General features: G+C 45.1%; 1 protein-coding gene across 8 annotated transcripts in view; it reads left to right on the top strand.

Moving 5' to 3' along the window:
* Window positions 1–17,924, top strand: part of LOC144101159 (85/88 kDa calcium-independent phospholipase A2-like) — a 36,315-nt gene that overhangs the window by 13,861 nt on the left and 4,530 nt on the right. For 3 of the 8 annotated variants that reach the window (XM_077634197.1, XM_077634201.1, XM_077634202.1), the window contains exons 8-15: window positions 1,139–1,183; window positions 1,897–1,944; window positions 4,219–4,471; window positions 6,999–7,247; window positions 8,375–8,525; window positions 9,688–9,821; window positions 11,832–11,986; window positions 14,265–14,435. In XM_077634197.1, the coding sequence (XP_077490323.1) occupies window positions 1,139–1,183; window positions 1,897–1,944; window positions 4,219–4,471; window positions 6,999–7,247; window positions 8,375–8,525; window positions 9,688–9,821; window positions 11,832–11,986; window positions 14,265–14,435 (1,206 nt within the window). The remainder of the gene's footprint in view (window positions 1–1,138; window positions 1,184–1,896; window positions 1,945–4,218; window positions 4,472–6,998; window positions 7,248–8,374; window positions 8,526–9,687; window positions 9,822–11,831; window positions 11,987–14,264; window positions 14,436–17,924) is intronic. The other 5 variants (XM_077634200.1, XM_077634204.1, XM_077634203.1 and 2 more) reach the window with 3 other exon arrangements.

The following is a 17,924-nucleotide window of genomic DNA, read 5'->3' as shown; positions in this document are numbered from 1 at the left end:
GCAGAATGGAAAAGTCACGGAGGCCATGGCTTAAATTGACGTATTATCCGGATGAGGGCGCGCTGGCTGTTCAAATTATCCGGCAAAATTTGCATGCAAACTGTTGGGACCGCCGAAAACCTTCGAATTACGCGGGATTTCGAATAAACAGAGTTCGAATTAACGAGGTTTTACTGTACTTGGCGCCTGTGGTTGGACAAGATGCCAGCCTACTGAGCATGGTAGCATCTGTGATAGGAATGCAAATGATTTTGGTTCCGCTACAGGAGTCGAATTAACTGGTGATTAAATTGAAAGGGGGGGGGGGGGGTAAATGTCTACAGTGCATGCTATTTTATACTCCACAATGTTTTGCAATTGTAAGCTGCCACTTGTTAAATTGCACGCGAGAGGACATACTGCACAGGGCCCCAATGCGAGGTTGATATGTGCCGATGTGTGCCTAAGAGCACGGAGTGCAGCTGCAACATCTGCTGCTGCACTGAGATCAATGCACATTCTTCATTACTGTCGCCATTACTACCAGTTGTGCTGTCAATTTTGATCTTGATCTCTGTGCCAACACTCAGTGCTTCTGGTGCTTTCTCATTCTCCATCGTCTGAGGTACTACAGGCTTCTGGAGCACTGTCAGTGTCGATGAAATTTTCAGTTGTGATCTTCAACGCTGTCAAGAAGCTATGCCATGCTGCCTAGCTGTTGCACCATGTGTGTTGCCGACTGGCACTCCAGCTCCTTTGGCACCCAGCCGGATTTAACTAGGCACACGCATGCACACATGCCATGGTTAGAGTTCTTTAACTTTCTACAGCGAGAGCTGTTAACTTCACCTTTCCCAGTTATGTGGCGTTGGCGTTATTGGCGTAGCACACCAGGTGCAGCGCTTTATGCTGATTGGTCGGAACCTACTACGATACGAAGTCTTCTGTGCCAGCAGATCAACGTGAAGAAGCTGTGCTGGGTCAGATGCTTGCTTTAGGGTCTGTGGGGCAAGAGCTGTGAACCTTGCCACCATAGCATGTCCCTAGTTAAACTGGACTGCAGCGAAACGGTTGATTTCAGCAACTTCATGGCAAGGCTGTTGTTGGAAAACTGCGAATTGGTGCGACGCAACATTTGTTCTTGTCTCTCCCGCCGTAGGTGGCGGTCCCCAACTATGAAAACTGGTCTATATTTCTCGAGCAGGTGAGTCAGGGGCGGGCGTAGCTGCTGCTAGACTTAGGGAGCCTGCTTTTTCGTAATTTCATAGCTTTGCCAGCTTTGCGGTGGTGCTGTTACTAATGGTTGGTGACGCATAAACCGAAGCTTGCTGCAAGTTATCTCTTGGTGTGAAAAAGATTTGTGCTTGCTTTTTGCCTTGTGTGATTTTTTTAAACTGCCCGACGTTATTCAGTGTGTGCTTTTAAAACCTCAAATGCTGTATCTGGCTTGAAGAATAGCATTACAAATGCACTGGCATTACACACCTCTGTGTGGCAAGGAGGCAGGTAATGTGAGGCTACTACCTGATGCTTCACTTTGCTTTGTTTGTCTAGTTGTTACTTTGTATCTGCCCTCACCTTTTAGTAACAAGTTTAGCAAGTTTCCAAGTTACGAGCAACCAACTAGCCTTTGTTCTTGCCTTCTTAACGTGTGAAAGATCATGTGAAGATTTTCCCTTGATCCATTTCTTTATTGACACTCTGGCATAGTACTTGCTCGGCGACTTTCAAAGGTCAAGGTGAGGCAAGAATTACACGAAATATGCAACTGTAGAAGCCTTTGTACATATACCTCTTAATGAATTGTACACTTAATGAACTTGTTTTCTGTGTGTGGGTACAGTGGTATTAGTGCAGGCTCGTAGCGTGACACGGGAACTTAACTTTCCACATTGGTTTTTGCGCGGCCTTGGTTAGGTCGTTAAAGGCAACAAGAAGGCTCGCCAAAAGGCTGAGCCACCTAAGGTGAGAACCTGAGAGCACAGTAAGTATACGCACCTTTTATCTGGTCCTCCGACACGTGTAAGCTTCACTGCTTGCAGAGAGAGGGAATGAAAAGGCACTTTTTACCAGTCTGTTTTCTAAAAAGTGCAAAATTTGCATTGGCACTTTGACATTTTGAGGGGTTTTCTATATGGATTGCAATTTGCTAGGCACGGGGCATGTGGAAGAAAGGGATTTTGTACTGAGGTTTACTGAGGTTTTGTATTTTATAAAGTCCACTGCAGAAACAGGAGAAGACACTGTGACAGAATTTTTCAAAGAGGGTTTTGATGAACCCTTGGGTTCCCTGCAGTGACTTTTGGTTTCCCTGAGCGTCAGAATCGATGCTTGCCCGAACCCCCCCCCCCACTTCCTTTACCTGCTTTGTTTTGGGACTGAGCATACTGTACCTTGCTCACAGCAGAGTGTTTCACTTAAACCCTGCAATCACTAATTGAATTTGGACATTTTCTGGCGGACAGTGCATTTGCATGTCCTTTTTTGCATGTATGTTATTTAGGAGGAGATGAAAGCCAAGAAACGTAGGGTTCTGCCACACCTCCTGAATATGACTCATGTTTCCTGGGGTTAAAAAGATTGAAAACCCTTGCACCTTTTGAAAATCGCTCGGTTTCACGAGGTTAAAGAGATTGAAAACTCCTGCTGCACCTTTTGAAAATCACTCGGGTTCCCTGAGGTGAGAAAGTTTCAAAAGATGTTGCGCTAGAAAATTCTCAACGCTGGACGTAGTGTTAGGGAGACGCACAATTTTTCGCTCGCTGTGGCATGGCCATGGTGTATCAGCTGTCTTTTTCATGTAGGAGAGAGTCTTACCCGGGTCATATTGGCCCAAGTATGCTCTCCTTTAGTAACTGATGAGGGCTACCAAATGGCAATGCAGTGGTGGACAGTGAGGATGTAACCAAACTACTTCTAGCACCATCATTTTGGTGCACAAACTGCACTGAGATGATGGAGCTTTTTTTATCTCGTGCCCTGCGGACAAGTGTATTGTATTGCCTTGACATGCCACAGGGTTAGCTATCTTTTACATTTCTGTCCCATGTAGAATTAAGAGCACTTGGACGTTTCTTAGTTTCTAATTTGGGTTGTAGTTTTTTTTTGTTTGTGCTTGACAGAGGTGGTGTATTTTGTGTCCACTAAGATAGGTAAATTTCAGTTGCCAAGTTGGTGCATGGCCTGTAGTTTCAGAAGCTGTCGCCGAACCAGCGAACCTGTTTATCTTTGCTTTTCATGTCATTGAACTGGTCAGTAGATGCACCAGATAAGCATCAATAGATGGCAGCACCGTGATATGCATTGCATCGCATTATACCTTTTATACATTGCACTGCATCACACCCTTTGTTTTTCCCACTAATCATATCACAGCCCGTCAGGACATGTACACCACAGTGTTTGGCAGAAGTGTGAGTGCCCCCTGTGAGCTCGTGCTTGGCTTATGTTTGTGAAGCTGCCACGCACCACGACTTCTCAGAAGCTGAACAAACGGCATGCGAAGCAAGTGGTGCTTAGCACTGTCGTGCGTGCTTGGCTCTCACCACATTGCTTTTGTCCTATTTCTTGTTACTCCGCCATCTAATTAGTGTTGCCAAGAGAGCAATGAACCAACTGTGGCTGGCTAAGACGGCTCATGACGGGACTGGTTAATCAAAGCTATTTTTAGTGTGCACAAAATTACCCTTCTCTGAACACTAATCTGTCAATCTGACTTTGCTTGGTAATCGTCTTTGGTGTCCTCGTCTATGTACCTCGCCCATGTCGCAGTTTATGTAAAGGTAGCTTTTTTCTTGGCCTGTTGAAGTAAGCACGCAAACCCCGGCACATGACTGTGCCAACTTGCATGCAACATGTTAGCAGCCAGTGCAGTAACTCTGCCTGGCACTGTGTCCACAATGTGTTTTCTCTGATTTTCCCAGTGTCTTCCAAGCATGCAAAACAGCTTTATAGCGAAGAACTACACGCATGCAGGTTCAGTCTTGACAGTCTGGAACTCTATAAGCAGAATTTTTGAGCATTTCTAATGGTTTAAAAGCTACAATAACTGAAGTATGAAGTTAAAAGATGTTCGCAGTGGCCATTTATGTCATCGTTTCAGTTTCGGACCTTCAAAATGTGCATTTAAACCCTGTACATTCTTGTCTTTGTACGAGTTCATACCTCCTACGTTCTCATATGGGTCACCTGCCAATGCGACGCACCCGCTGACGCCGCCATGCGTTGTGTGCTGCGCAGAGCGACGTGTCGCTGATCCACGCGCTCATTGTGTTTGGGGCGGACGTGAACCAGCGGAACCAGAAAGGGGAGACGGCCCGGCACTTGGCGGCCGTCTCCAAGCTGGGCAAGAAGGACATTGTGCTGTACACACTGCACGCGGTCGGGGCGCAGCGCTGCGATCAGGACCGCAGCTGCAGCGACGGGTGCTGCCCCACGGGCACCTTTGACGGGGTGCCCCCCGACAAGCCGGACTTTCTGCGGTCACCCCGTTGTAAGTGGGCACAGCTGCTGCCATTACAGTGCCCATTGGGCATTTTGTTAAGGGGTTATTTAGGTTTCAAGAAGAGCACAAAGAAAAGCATGAAATCAGTTCCCATTAAAACACAGATAGAAATCATAAAAGCATGCACTCACAAAATTTGCTACACTAACCATAAAGCCGCACATTAGAATCATGACCTATATGGATTCTTGTTATATTCTTTTATAGATTCTATTCTTATATAGATTCACTCGAAGCCATCCAGAATCGGGCAGCACGCTTCATCACCTCACAGTATAAATCTCAGCTCAGCATCACAGCGTTGAAATCATCCCTCGGCATCAAGTCATTAGCCTTTCGCAGGAAAACTTCAATTCTTTGTTTTTTTCACAAACTGTACTTTAACTTTCCAGCACTTCGAGAAAACCTTCTACGAGCTCCGGTACGATCATCTCATCGTTTATTTAACTCCTTAAGCATACAGCGTTTGCACGGCTCCACCAATTATTTCAATAAACCTTTCCTTCCCAGTGCTATAGAAAGCTGGAATAACCTCCCCGAACACATTATCATTGAGACTAATCCTTCCAGATTCAGGCAGCTCCTAATCGACTATCTCAACGACAAATAATTTTTTCCTGCACCCTATGCCAGCTTCCAAGCCCTGCTAACTGACCATCCTGTGCTACTTCCAAAGTTGCAATTTGTTTTTGTTTATATTTCTGCTACACTCTGTCATGACGTGATTATTTGAATTTGTTACTTCTGTCTTTTCTCGTCTTGTTCTACTTTTTTCTATTCTATATTTTCTATATTTTTCTGTATTTTTATATTCCTTCTATATTTATATTCATTCTATTTATATTCATGTATGACGGCTGAACACCCCTGTACCACCCCCCCTTATGTAATGTCCCTGACGGGACCCTTAAGGGTTAATAAATGATGATGATGATGATGATTCTTTGCGGATGAAAAATTTGGTGTGGACACTTATTTCATCTGGGAGTAAACTCCATCCTTCACTTGTTTGCAGAAAGAATGAGAACTTAAATACGTCTACGAGACTTCATAAATAGCAGGCGCATGGTATTTGGAATGAATATACAGTCTGCTCTCGTTAATTTGAGCTTGCTTAATTCAAACTGCAGTTTGTTTGAGGTTTTGGTGCCGTTAACATAAAGGTGTGATTGAAAAGGTTGTCGTTAATTTGAACAAATTTTCATTTCCTTTGTCCAGTGCAAGCGTGGCAGGGGCCGGCAAAAAGTTAGGTGGGCGGATGAGATTAAGAAATTTGCGGGGATAAGGCAGGCTGCGGCTAGCTCAGGATGGTTAGTTGTAGAGGTATGAAAAAGGCCTTTGTCCTGCAGTGGATGTAGTCAGGCTGATGTTGATAATGATGATACTCAAGTTATCGAGAATTGACTATAAAAATTAAAATGTGAATGCAGTCATCCATGAGAACCCTTGTAAGCAACATTTTTAATGCTGTTAACAGCTTGCATGTATGGGTAGATTTGTGATAGTGACAAGCATTCCCGGCCTGGGAGGTGTGTCTCGTCAGGTGCACAGGCAAATCGGCTGGCAGCTTGTTGCCAGCTTTCATGCCTTTTGCATGTTCCACATCGTTCTCTGAACTAACCAAATCAAATGCCTTACTTGAGCTTGGGGAAATTCCAGCATCATTAGATGCAGCAAACTTTCTTTTTTTCCTGCCAAGATAAAAAAGAGGGCCCAGGTGGCATCAAAAGTGCTGCAAATTTCAGTGCTAGCTAGATGTTTAACCGATCCTCACTCTGATGTTACTGATGATGAAGATAACTGAGAAAGATGCAGCTTTCCGCAATAATTTATTTTCGGGTGTATTTACATGAAATTTTTTTAGTGTTAGAAATAATTCTGAGTCTACTTACAAAATTTCTCATATATCTCCACAAAATTGTTTCAAATATTATAATTTTCACTGAATGTTGCGAAAAGGCTGCAGAGTTTTAAAAATGTGGCAGAAGGCTTGTTTAACATTCATGTGTGTTTTTACAGGTCTGCTGCAAGTCAGGACATTATTCTTATATTTTCTTTTTTTTTTTTGCAAAGTACAAATTTTGGTTTTGAATTTTTTGCATTGCAGTGTCCATTGACATATCTAGAGTGAGAAGAAAATTTCATACAAGAAATTTAAAACTCACAAATTTGAAAAACAGATTGCCTTGACTTGCACTATGGTCCTAGGAGTGCAACAAAACAATCTGCTCTGCCAGGTAGTATCTCATATATCAAGCCCTTGCATCTAATCTGACTTGGCTCTTTTATCGCTTCTATTGCCTTTTAATTGCTGCCACACATCTAGGTACTATGTGCACTTCGAGAATAAACTTCTGTCGCTAGTCTGTGCTTGTGTTATCTCCTTCACGCCTTTGTTCATCTAATGTTTGTTTGATTGGAGAGCATGCTACTGGCTGCAACTGACACTTGACAACTCACCTGTTTTTATTCTCCATTGTTTTGTAATTACAGTTGCTGACGTTATTGTTTGCAGTGTACGACGAGCTGATGGGGGCGTCCATTGTGCGGGAAGCCGTCCAGCGGCGGTTGCAGGAACGGCGTGAGGGACGTCCGTCGCTGCGCAGCCGTGTGCTGTGTCTGGATGGGGGCGGCATCCGCGGCCTCATCATCATCCAGATGCTAGTGGCCCTGGAGGCGGTCATTGGCCAGCCCATCCTCGACTGCTTCGACTGGGCTGCCGGCACCAGCACGGGTGGTGTCCTGGCCCTGCTACTGGCGCGGGGTGAGGAGCCACATCAAAGGCCCAGAGCTGTATCTGCCTATGTGCTCTTGAGCATTTTGTTTTAACTCCTAATACCTAGGCATTGAAAATGAATAAAAGTTATGAACTCTTGGGTTCAAGGCACCTCAGCACCATGAGAGGTGGTTCACTCACACCTACATAGGCTCACTCACACTTGCATGCTGAATTGCTGAGTTCACATTTAATACATGCTGCACAGTTTCCTAGCTGTGACTAATATGCAAGCATTGTTCTGGAGTATGCAGCCATCTTATTCTAGCATCCAGTTGCACCTGGGCCCATGAAAAGCCAGTTAGAATACATGCTGCACAGTTTCCTAGCTGTGACTGATATGCAAGCATTGTTCTGGAGTATGCAGCCATCTTATTCTAGCATCCAGTTGCACCTGGGCCCATGAAAAGCCAGTTAGAATACATGCTGCACAGTTTCCTAGCTGTGACTGATATGCAAGAATTGTTCTGGAGTATGCAGCCATCTTATTCTAGCATCCAGTTGCACCTGGGCCCATGAAAAGCCAGTTAGAATACATGCTGCACAGTTTCCTAGCTGTGACTAATATGCAAGCATTGTTCTGGAGTATGCAGCCATCTTATTCTAGCATCCAGTTGCACCTGGGCCCATGAAAAGCCAGTTAGAATACATGCTGCACAGTTTCCTAGCTGTGACTGATATGCAAGCATTGTTCTGGAGTATGCAGCCATCTTATTCTAGCATCCAGTTGCACCTGGGCCCATGAAAAGCCAGTTAGAATACATGCTGCACAGTTTCCTAGCTGTGACTGATATGCAAGCATTGTTCTGGAGTATGCAGCCATCTTATTTTAACATCCAGTTGCACCTGGGCCCATGAAAAGCCAGTTAGAATACATGCTGCACAGTTTCCTAGCTGTGACTGATATGCAAGCATTGTTCTGGAGTATGCAGCCATCTTATTCAAGCATCCAGTTGCACCTGGGCCCATGAAATGCCAGTTAGTTTAAATATGCAGTATAAGTGTCAAAATGCACGTTGCTGTCCCCAGCTTCTGCAAAATGAAAAAAATGTGGGTGTTGCTCGGCAGCACTTCGAACAACCGTTTGCCCCGTCTCTGGTGCCGCTTGCTTGCAGGCAAGACGCCCCGCCAGTGCCTGCAGCTCTACTTCAGCCTCAAGGACAAGGTGTTCACAGGGACGCGGCCGCACGATGCCGACTCGCTCGAAAAGTTCCTCCAGCGAGAGCTTGGCGAGGACACCCTCATGACTGACATCAAGCACCCCAAGTGAGTGCCCTGGAGCTGGATGAAGAACGGGGCTTGCTCATTTCCTCATCTACGGGTTGTAGTGTAGTCCCTAATTCATGGGCTCAAACCTGGAGCTGACAAGAAGCCATTGGTCAAGCCAATGGGAAGCTGGTATTTGTCTGGACAAACACTTCCTCCCTATGAGTGAAAAACTGAACTGTCCTCTACGGGAAACGATGGAGAGCTTGAAATAAGGGAAACTAACCATAGTCTGTATCGAGTGCAGAGGTGTGTTCGGACGGGACGGCTTTTGTAGCGATAGCTACGTTACGGTAGCATTTCGAGCCTTCAGCGTGGCTGCGCCGCCACGCTGTCACGTGGTTGGTCACGTGGTGCGGAGCAGCTGCCGGCAGCGCGGCGCCGTGGCTGATCACGTGGTTCGTCACGTGACCAAGTCCCACTCGGCCAGCTGTAGCTATCGCCGTCACTCCAGGTTTAACCAGAGCTAAACCACCGCCAATTTTTTTTATACAAGGGCACACTTTAATAAGTGCTGTATGCAGAAAACTGCAGTCAGCCACTGCAATTCAGTTATGCCCATTGGTGCCCAGGGTTGTGGTTGATCTCTATAGTGGCCGTGAAACAACTCTCTACATGAAAAGTCACCATGGCATAGTGTAGCTGCTAGTTCATTACTGAGACTGAAATACTGACTAGCCTGAAAGCCTGAGCGTCAACTGACGTCCTTTGCTTTACCAGGTTAGGTTAAAGCAGTGCTTTTGTTATACTGAAAAGACACCTTGAAACCCGACCGCTGCGGCTGCGTTTTTATGGAGGCAAAATGTCAGTGCACTGGTCGAAATTATTCCGGAGCCCTCCACTACGGCACCTCTTTCTTCCTTGCTTCTTTCACTCCCTCCTTTATCCCTTCCCTCACGGCCACGCAGTTCAGGTGTCCAAAGATATATGAGAGATACTGCGCCATTTCCTTTCCCCAAGACCCAATTATTATTATTATTATTATTATTATTATTATTATTATTATTATTATTATTATTATTAATAATAATAATAATAATAATAATAATAATAATAATAATAATAATAATAATTTAGGAAATGTATGTGGCTATGGAGTTTAAACAAGGGACCAGAACAGCTGCACCCTAATCCATGTTATTGATGGCGTGGATGATGGCAGGTTGATGATCACGGGAGTGTTGGCGGACCGGCATCCAGCAGCACTGCACCTCTTCCGGAACTATGATTCACCCAAGAAGATCCTGGGAGTGGCAGAGGACGAGTCTGAATTCCCGTCGTGCACACCACCGCACGGTTTGTATGCGTGTGTCATGACAAGAGAGGGCACACTTTGTCCGAGTACATTGCAAAGTAGACCGATGCCTGCGGCTACCATCTGGGAGAGCTAGGCAGAGTCGACCAGCCACTCTAACTGGGAAGAGTTTTGGTCACTGTGCTTTTGGGGGAAATCTGTAAGGTGGACTAGATTTCAAATAAGGAACCATTACCATTGTCAATTAGGTAACTAGGTTTTGCGCAATAGCATACATAGCTCATTTGGTCGAAAAGCTGTCGGCATGGTGGTAGTCGGCACCGCGTGTCGGAAATAATTGGGGGCTGCGTAAAAAAAATTGAATCATGATAATTTGTGGTTCTAGTACAACAAAGGTAGCTTCTGATTGTTGTGTGCAGTTTTCTGTCTTCGTCTTTTTTGAAGTCTCTGTTTTTTTCCCACAAGTATGTAGTTCTATTGATTGATGATTGGTTGGTATGTGACAGGCAGCGACGAGTTAATGAAATCATTGTAATTGATTAGTTAAAAATGAAAATATTGGAAAAAGGGGAGTTCAGAGGTATTAAAATGCCCAGAATAAAAAGCCAATGCTTGATTATGGTAATGTCAGAAAATTTAGAGTGTGTAATTGACCAGCTAATTAATTGAAACAAGTAAAAATGAAAATGCGTTAAAAAGTGTCAAGAATGGAAAGCGCAACCCACTAGGCTATCACGTCACACCCTTAAGGCGGAGCTTAAGTGTCCTCTCTAATATTTTATTTGAAATCTGCTTCACCTGGGTGAATTCCTCCAAATCTCATTGGATGTACAGTAATGTTTACCTGACAATGCGAACGCCAGAAGGGTTTGAGGTGCATGTCCTAAGTAATCTGTTAAAAGATGCTACGGATACTCTAAATGCAAATGATGAAATTAACAAGCCTCCAGTGCTTATGAGGCAGGATATCCGATTACCTGGAGTCATTTGTTCAAAGAATTGCTTGATTGATAAAACACAAAGCAAACAAGCCCATGAAAACGGGAGGCAACAATTCTCAGTATTGCTGCCACAGGCTGCTGGCATAGCTTCAATTTTGGTTCGATTTTGTGCAATTTCATGGCCCGAGTACACTTGGGGTAGCTTTGCATTTCTGTTTGACATGCTTGCGGCAGTGTGAACTACACCCAAGACACACCTGGCTGCACCACTCCATGCAGGCTGTTGTGGGGTGGCGGTGAAGGGTTGTCTGGCTAGTTGGTGCATGCGTTCAGACATGGAAAGGTTGGTGAAAAGGCATATGGTTGCCACCACATAATTGAGGGAAAGAAAAAAGTTTGCAGCAAGAAAAACACTTAATGCTTGGGAAGCAACATTGCAGTATCTTAAGGTATCTTAGTTGATTCACTGCTCAAAGATTTAGAATATTTGCACACATCTAGTTAGTATCCTTAATATGCGTTACATGTTGCACAGCCACAACATCAGTGCGCTGGTATTCATCCTGCCTCAGCCTTCTGCGCTGTTCTTTATTTGGGTGCTGTGATTATAAACATGTTTGCACCTGTGTGCTATTTTTAAACAGACGTGCAGCGTTAAAGACAACTGCACAGCACTAAAAACGTGATAGAGAATTTTGTAGCGGCAGCACCAAGCCTAGTCAACAAAAGCAGTCACAGGCTTCCAAAACAATTGTTACGTAAAGATGGCATGCTGAATGAACTAAACACTCTATGTTGAGGACTAACAGTAACACAAGGCCTCCCAAACTATGGCACTCGGGGAACAGGACAAATATACAAGACTGCAGATCTCAAACTTTACCCAGCCACGGCGAGAGAATACGCACGATGCAGACGCCGTTGCCATGACTGTGCTGTGTTGTTCCAAGGAATTCCATGCTTTCTTTCACAGAAGCAGATGGCTTCCACCACACTTTTTGTAATAGGTGGGGCTCTCCAGTGTTTTCCTTTCTTTTCCTGAAAGGGTTGTGCAACAGCAGAGATGGTCTGAGCAGTAGGCATCGCACTTACTCATGTTCCCATCTGCAGAACAGCTGGTGTGGCGGGCAGCCCGAGCGTCGGGGGCGGCGCCCACTTATTTCCGGCCGTTTGGGCGCTTCCTCGACGGTGGGCTCATCTCCAACAACCCGACCCTGGACGCCATGACGGAGATCTGCGAGTACAATGAGGCACTCAAGGCAACGGTGTGTTGAGACAGCCCCGTCTTTCTATGCCAGCAATTTCCTTCACGAGTGGGGAAACGTGGGGTTGCCAGCAGCATGTTGTAAGAGAGGCTGGTTGATATTGAATGCTAAATACTATGTCTGAATGCCTGAAGTCTTTCACGAAGACATGACGCAAACACTGCATAAGCTTCATAGGCTTCACAATAGCTCCATAGGCCCCATCCTGTGAAGCTGTCATTTCTTGTGTTTGCGTCATGTGTGTCGTGTCTTCATGAAGAACACAGTATACTCTGACATAGCATTTAGCTTTCAACTGCAGACTTCTCTGTGAGAAACGCCTTGTGATGCTTGTCTGCACTTAAAAGTAGGCGGCAGGTGAGTGACTTTGTGATACCATGATACAGCTTTAAGCCTCATCAGTATCCTCGTGTGGGAAGTTCATGCAGAGACAAATGTGCACCTTTCAACCGCATCAGTGGCCTAGTGGTCTGAGCATCCTCCTCGCATGCAGGAGGTACGAGGTTCAAGCCGCAGTGCTGCTGGGTATCCTTGGTGATGCAATGGGTGCATTTTCCCCTGGTCTGGTGCTCGGCTTATTTAGGGTGGAATGCTTGGGAAATGGGTCTTTGACCCCACCTTAAATACAAGAAAAATACCTTTTGCCGTGGCACTCTTTGGCCACAAATGTCCTTGCACCGTAAAAATCCATCATCAAATGTGCACCTTCCAGTACGCAGGGGTATCAGATAGGTTCTTGATATCTTGATGTGCACCCATTTCAGATGGACTGTGTGAATCGATGCAAGTGGCAAATTGAACAAGCACTATTGCCATAGCGTGACCGGCAGTGCTTGTAATTTACCCGTCAGCAATTCTCTCTGGCTAAAGCCACTTCTTCCGAGGGCACTTGTACTGGCTTTTGAAAAGCAGGAAAGGTGCAATCACTTCTCATTCACTTTTTTGTTAGCGTAGCGAGAAAAATCATGTAACTGCCACCTCTGCTAATACAAGTTCCCACAAAGTATGTGTGATGATAACGGTTGAAAACTCTGGTCGTAAACAGTGATAGAACTACAGGACACTGCCAGGGGCTGTGCGAATATAATATGTATGCTGTGCAATGGCTTCAGTAATGTTGAACATAATCTTCAAATGTTGAGCACATTATTCATATACACTTTTCATTTTCACTCATTTTATTATTGTGCTCAACTGCATCTGACATCATTTGAGCTACAGAAGTATGCTGTAGGGGGCTGCACTAGTACTTTATTAATATTCTGCAAAGTCAGAGTCAGCCACTATTCCTTAATATCCACTTTAAATGTTTCGTATGCTTGTGGAACTCTAAATTGAAATTCTCACTGAGGAAATGTTATCAGTATGAGCAGCACACCAGCAGAGTTTTTATTGGAATAAAATTTCTAAACGATCAGAAGTAGGAAAGTGGCTGTTGTCCGAAAAGTACTTGTATCAATCAAATCAATCCCGACAGCGCAGAAAATAGGTGCCTCTCATGGGTGTGAGCTTTGGCTGCGGAGGAATGCATTGGTTGTCCAGTGAAACTGTGGAGGCAAGTGTTGTCACATAGTGTAGTGCGAATGTGCCACAAATATGGTAGAGGGGTCCCAAGAAATGCTCTTGCACACAGAAAAAAATTCTTTCCCCTTGAACCAAGACCGAAGCCCTCTCTCTGTTCTATCTGACTACCCGAGAGTAATGACAGACCTCGTCAATCCACAGCTGTTGATTGCCTCATTGTTTTCACCTCAAGTCAGTGTTGTGACAGAGTTTGCTTAGCGTGTTGTTCTGATAGCATACATATCTGATCCTTTCATGCACTCACCATTTCTCTAATCTAACGACGCTAAATCGTCCCATCTTTTTTTTTTTAGACATGTGCAAAATTTTGCACACATTATCACAGTGGTTAGCAATCGTGACATTGAAACACCAGGATATGTTAAATGAGTACCGAAGAGGCCAGGGGAGCAGATGTAGTTTTCCTAAGATATGCATGGCTCTAAAAACGCAGAAAAATAAATAGTCACAGGAGCAAAATCTGGTCACATGAAAATGACTAAGGATTTGCTACCAAGCTCGCTGTTCTGAGAAATGTTCGGGTATTTGGTGTATTAGCTAGCAAATATGAAAAAGCACCCCGCTTACAATACAGAGTTAGCTGTAGAACACTCTCGGTAAGAGCTGCAAATTTGCAGTATACGCAACTGCGTAGGGGGCATTTGACAGGGTTACTGGCAGGCTAGTTGCACAGAAGTGTGTGGTTTGCACCCAGGGCCAGGCAGACAAGGTGCGTCCCCTGGGTGTCATCGTGTCCCTGGGCACAGGCAAGGTGCCCGTGGTGCCTGTCACGGTCATCGACATGCTCCACATGGGTACGGGCATCTTGGGTGCCGCCAAGATGGCCTTTGGGGCAAAGGCACTCGGCCAGCTCATCATCGACCAGGTAACATCCTCCTGATGGGCTTTGATTCTCTAAGGGACACTGAGGATAGAAGTTTCCCTGTACAGATAGAGTACGGGGTCCTAATCACAAATAGACCACTCTCACCGGAAACGGAGCCTTTACAAACTAGAAAAAGTGGAGAAATAACGACCAAGAAGATATACAGGGGTCGGCATCAGCGGCTGATTTCTTCAGTAAAATGTGAGCATCGACACCAATTTTTGGGCATGGCTCCCGATGGCTATCTACACAATCATTCACTTCCAAATGGTGGCAACCTTTCCCTTTCGCTAAGAATGTCACGAGTTTGATTCGACTGTTGGGAAGATTTTTAAATCCAGTTTCCTCTCATTTAATGCGCATTTTGCTGCTGGACCAATCTCAACACAGCCGGAGAGTCTATTTTTGAGAACAGTAATCGGAACGAAGTCGCCCTCAGTGACCTTTTAAACTTTTTTTTTTTGTGTGTGTTTAACCCCTATGACACAGAGTGTATAAATGTGAAAAATTCTCATTTCTCCTCTCATAACTGCTTGAATTGCTAACATAATTGCAGGAACTGCCTTTTCCGACATAGTATTTACTATACAGGAAGGTCAAAGTTTCGGCTGCCGAAGGTACAGGAGGCATGCTGAACGATAAATTCATGCAAAAGCCGACACTAACTGCAAAGAAGCCTAAAATTTCTTAGGTCACAGTGCTGCATCAGAAGGTGATGGAGCAGTTTTGAATTCTTCTCTTGATTTACTGTTTGCACCTGCGTATTTGCTATCAATTTTATTGTCCTTAGGCATTCAGAGATCATCAAACTTGCCAAAAGTTTTATTATGTAAGAATCATCTTTCCTTCAATAAATCTCCCATATTTTTACACTTCTGCAATGAAGGGACCATTGATGATGAAATCCTTGAAATTCATTAATATATTTTTAACCGACGTTTTCAATGTTTGGGTACTAGTATGTGGTTGAAAAGAAAATGTTTATCAAGTTGTCCTGCTGTCAGCCACGCCACGCTGAAGCTGGTTGCACGCATCTCTTGCCTGGCTTTCACACGCACGCAGTAAGATAAGCAATTGTAAAACAGTACTGCCACTGTTGTAGCGACCACAAGTAGTGTCACCACTCATCATACAGCATGGCAGCTCAACTTTACGCTTCAGGGCACCACTTTTGCCCTATTGATCATCTGCTTCAGCTACAGCTACAGGTGCCTGGTGCTTGACAGATGGCACACAATTGCTGGCATCTAGTGGGAAAGGGAAGCGGCTCAAGTGAAGGCCTGCAATGTAAAGGGAAAGCAGCGGAGTAGCCAGAGAACTTGACTGGCGCCTAGCTTCGCTGTAGCACCTGAGGGCCACCCCGAGCACCTCTGTCATCCATACATTGTGCCGTATACCTTTATTTTTGCACAATGTGTGCATTATCGCTCCAGTGTTGGATTGGAGCATATTGGCGTAACTGCACATAGAATGTGGGCACAGAACCCTCACTATAGTGAAGTAATGGATATAGATATAGTGAAAGAAGTGGAGTTTGGCTTGAAACACAACATAGCGCCAGTTCCCACTCTTAGATTACTAAAGTGGTCTCTGCACCGTTTTAGCCTTGTTTTAACAAGGTTCTAATGTACGCAGTTCAGGTGAAGTAGAAAAAAAAAATTGTTGCTGCCAGGGCACTTCCTGGCATGAGGTTGTGGCAGCAGAGTAGCCATATTACGTCCCCCCTAGACAAAAACAATGGCACACACTCCCCAGCTCTTCTGGAGCCTGCATTCTGCACTGTGCTCCCCCCCAAGTCCAAATGGATGACATCACCAATGGCCAGCAGGCCTATGTCGTACAGCTTCAGCCTGCTTCTCCACTGCTGCACACAAGCCCCACAGGGCTTAGTTGTGCGGCCTGAAGACTGGTTTTTAACACGTTCGCTGCGACCTGGGTCGGCGGCGAAGAATACAGAGTCGCACGATGAAGCCATGGGACAGCTCAGATGTTTCAAAGAGCCTGCGAAAAGCGTACATGTCAGGTTGCTGTTGCCATTTCTTGGCGGTTCCAAAAGATAGCTTCGCCGGGGTTCCCTGTGCGTTGTCGTGGCGCACCCTACAAAATTTAAGGGGTCCCACTGGTGGGCTACGGTCCAGGAATCTCTGCCACAGTGGATGTGTTAAAGTGCCCATTCCTGCAGTGTTTGCATTAGAAATGCCTTGGAGCATTTCTGATAATTCTTTTATCATCAATGCATCCCAATGCTGGGAAACAGTGGAAAGTGGGTGAAATAACAATGGGATGCTGGCAAAACATTGGGGCACCAAAGCAAGTGGGTGCCAGTGGCAGGAAAGTAAAGGATATGCATTTTTGCAAAACACAGCCCTGAGATGGAACAGATTGGGCAGAAATGTTATTTGTCATCCTCTTTATCTACTCTACCCTTGAGGTCTGTAGGGAATTACATGAGGGGGGAAGCAAATCTTGCAACTGGGATACAGTTTCTAGATTAACTTCATTGCGTTCAGTCTAGTATGACAGTTTTGAGGCTTGCATGGCAAGGGGCTTATTGAATGTTATCGTGACACCTTTTAAGCTGCTGTTGTCACGCGCTGAATGGTGTCATGAAGCACTGTAAGATAGCCAGACGGGTCCTTAACTGCAAAGAGATGTCAGAGGTTGCCATCGGAGAACCATGGTATGGCGCATTGCTGGTAATGTTCGGCCTGCTCGTGTGTTTGCCTCTGTATCAGCGTCTTTGTACTCCATACCGTATATGCTCGCGCGTAATGAACCCACCCCCGACTTTTGTCCTTGAGAATTTGCTTTCTTTTTTTTTACCCGCTAGCTTTTGGTACCCTGTTCCTCAGTTTTCGAGCCATCCGCAGTGCAGAGCTTGGCCAAGATGCCGTGCACTGATAACATCACAGCATGCTTGTTTATCTTTTGAGGAGAGGTCCTGTGGAGGGGGGCTCCACGAACTTGGCAGAGCGCTAAGACTTTGTGCGTTGTGCTCGAGATCGACAGCGAAAATGCCTAAACCCTCACTGTCCTGCATTTTTTTTTTCAATCTCGCGTTAAGAATGCGCACCTGACCTTGTGGGCCGATGTACAGCATGTTCGGTTTATCTCTCCGTGATTTGCCACTGTCTCCGCTATCACAAAATCGTCAGATCATGCTGTAATACCGCAAACACCTTTCAAAGTGAACGATGCTAAACATCGGCGATACAAACACATCTGCCTGCATGCTTTTGTTGATGGATGGACGGGCAGGCGGGCAAATGCATGATATGAAATTTCGACTCTCCCAAAAAAAAACTTCTGAAACTTTTTTTCCTGCGTAATGGACCCTCCCCCCCAAATTGACATCAACTCTTCTGGAAAAAAAAAGTGGGTTCATCATACGAGTATGTACAGTATTTCCATTACCATCGTGTCATACCAGCAAGCCCTAACTTCCGTTCTCATGTAATTCTGGTTCCTGTTAAATGCTGCAGTTTACAA

This window comes from Amblyomma americanum, chromosome 8 (genome assembly GCF_052857255.1).
Source record: "Amblyomma americanum isolate KBUSLIRL-KWMA chromosome 8, ASM5285725v1, whole genome shotgun sequence".
NCBI lineage: Eukaryota > Metazoa > Arthropoda > Arachnida > Ixodida > Ixodidae > Amblyomma > Amblyomma americanum.
This window is presented reverse-complemented; position numbering and strand designations above follow the sequence as displayed.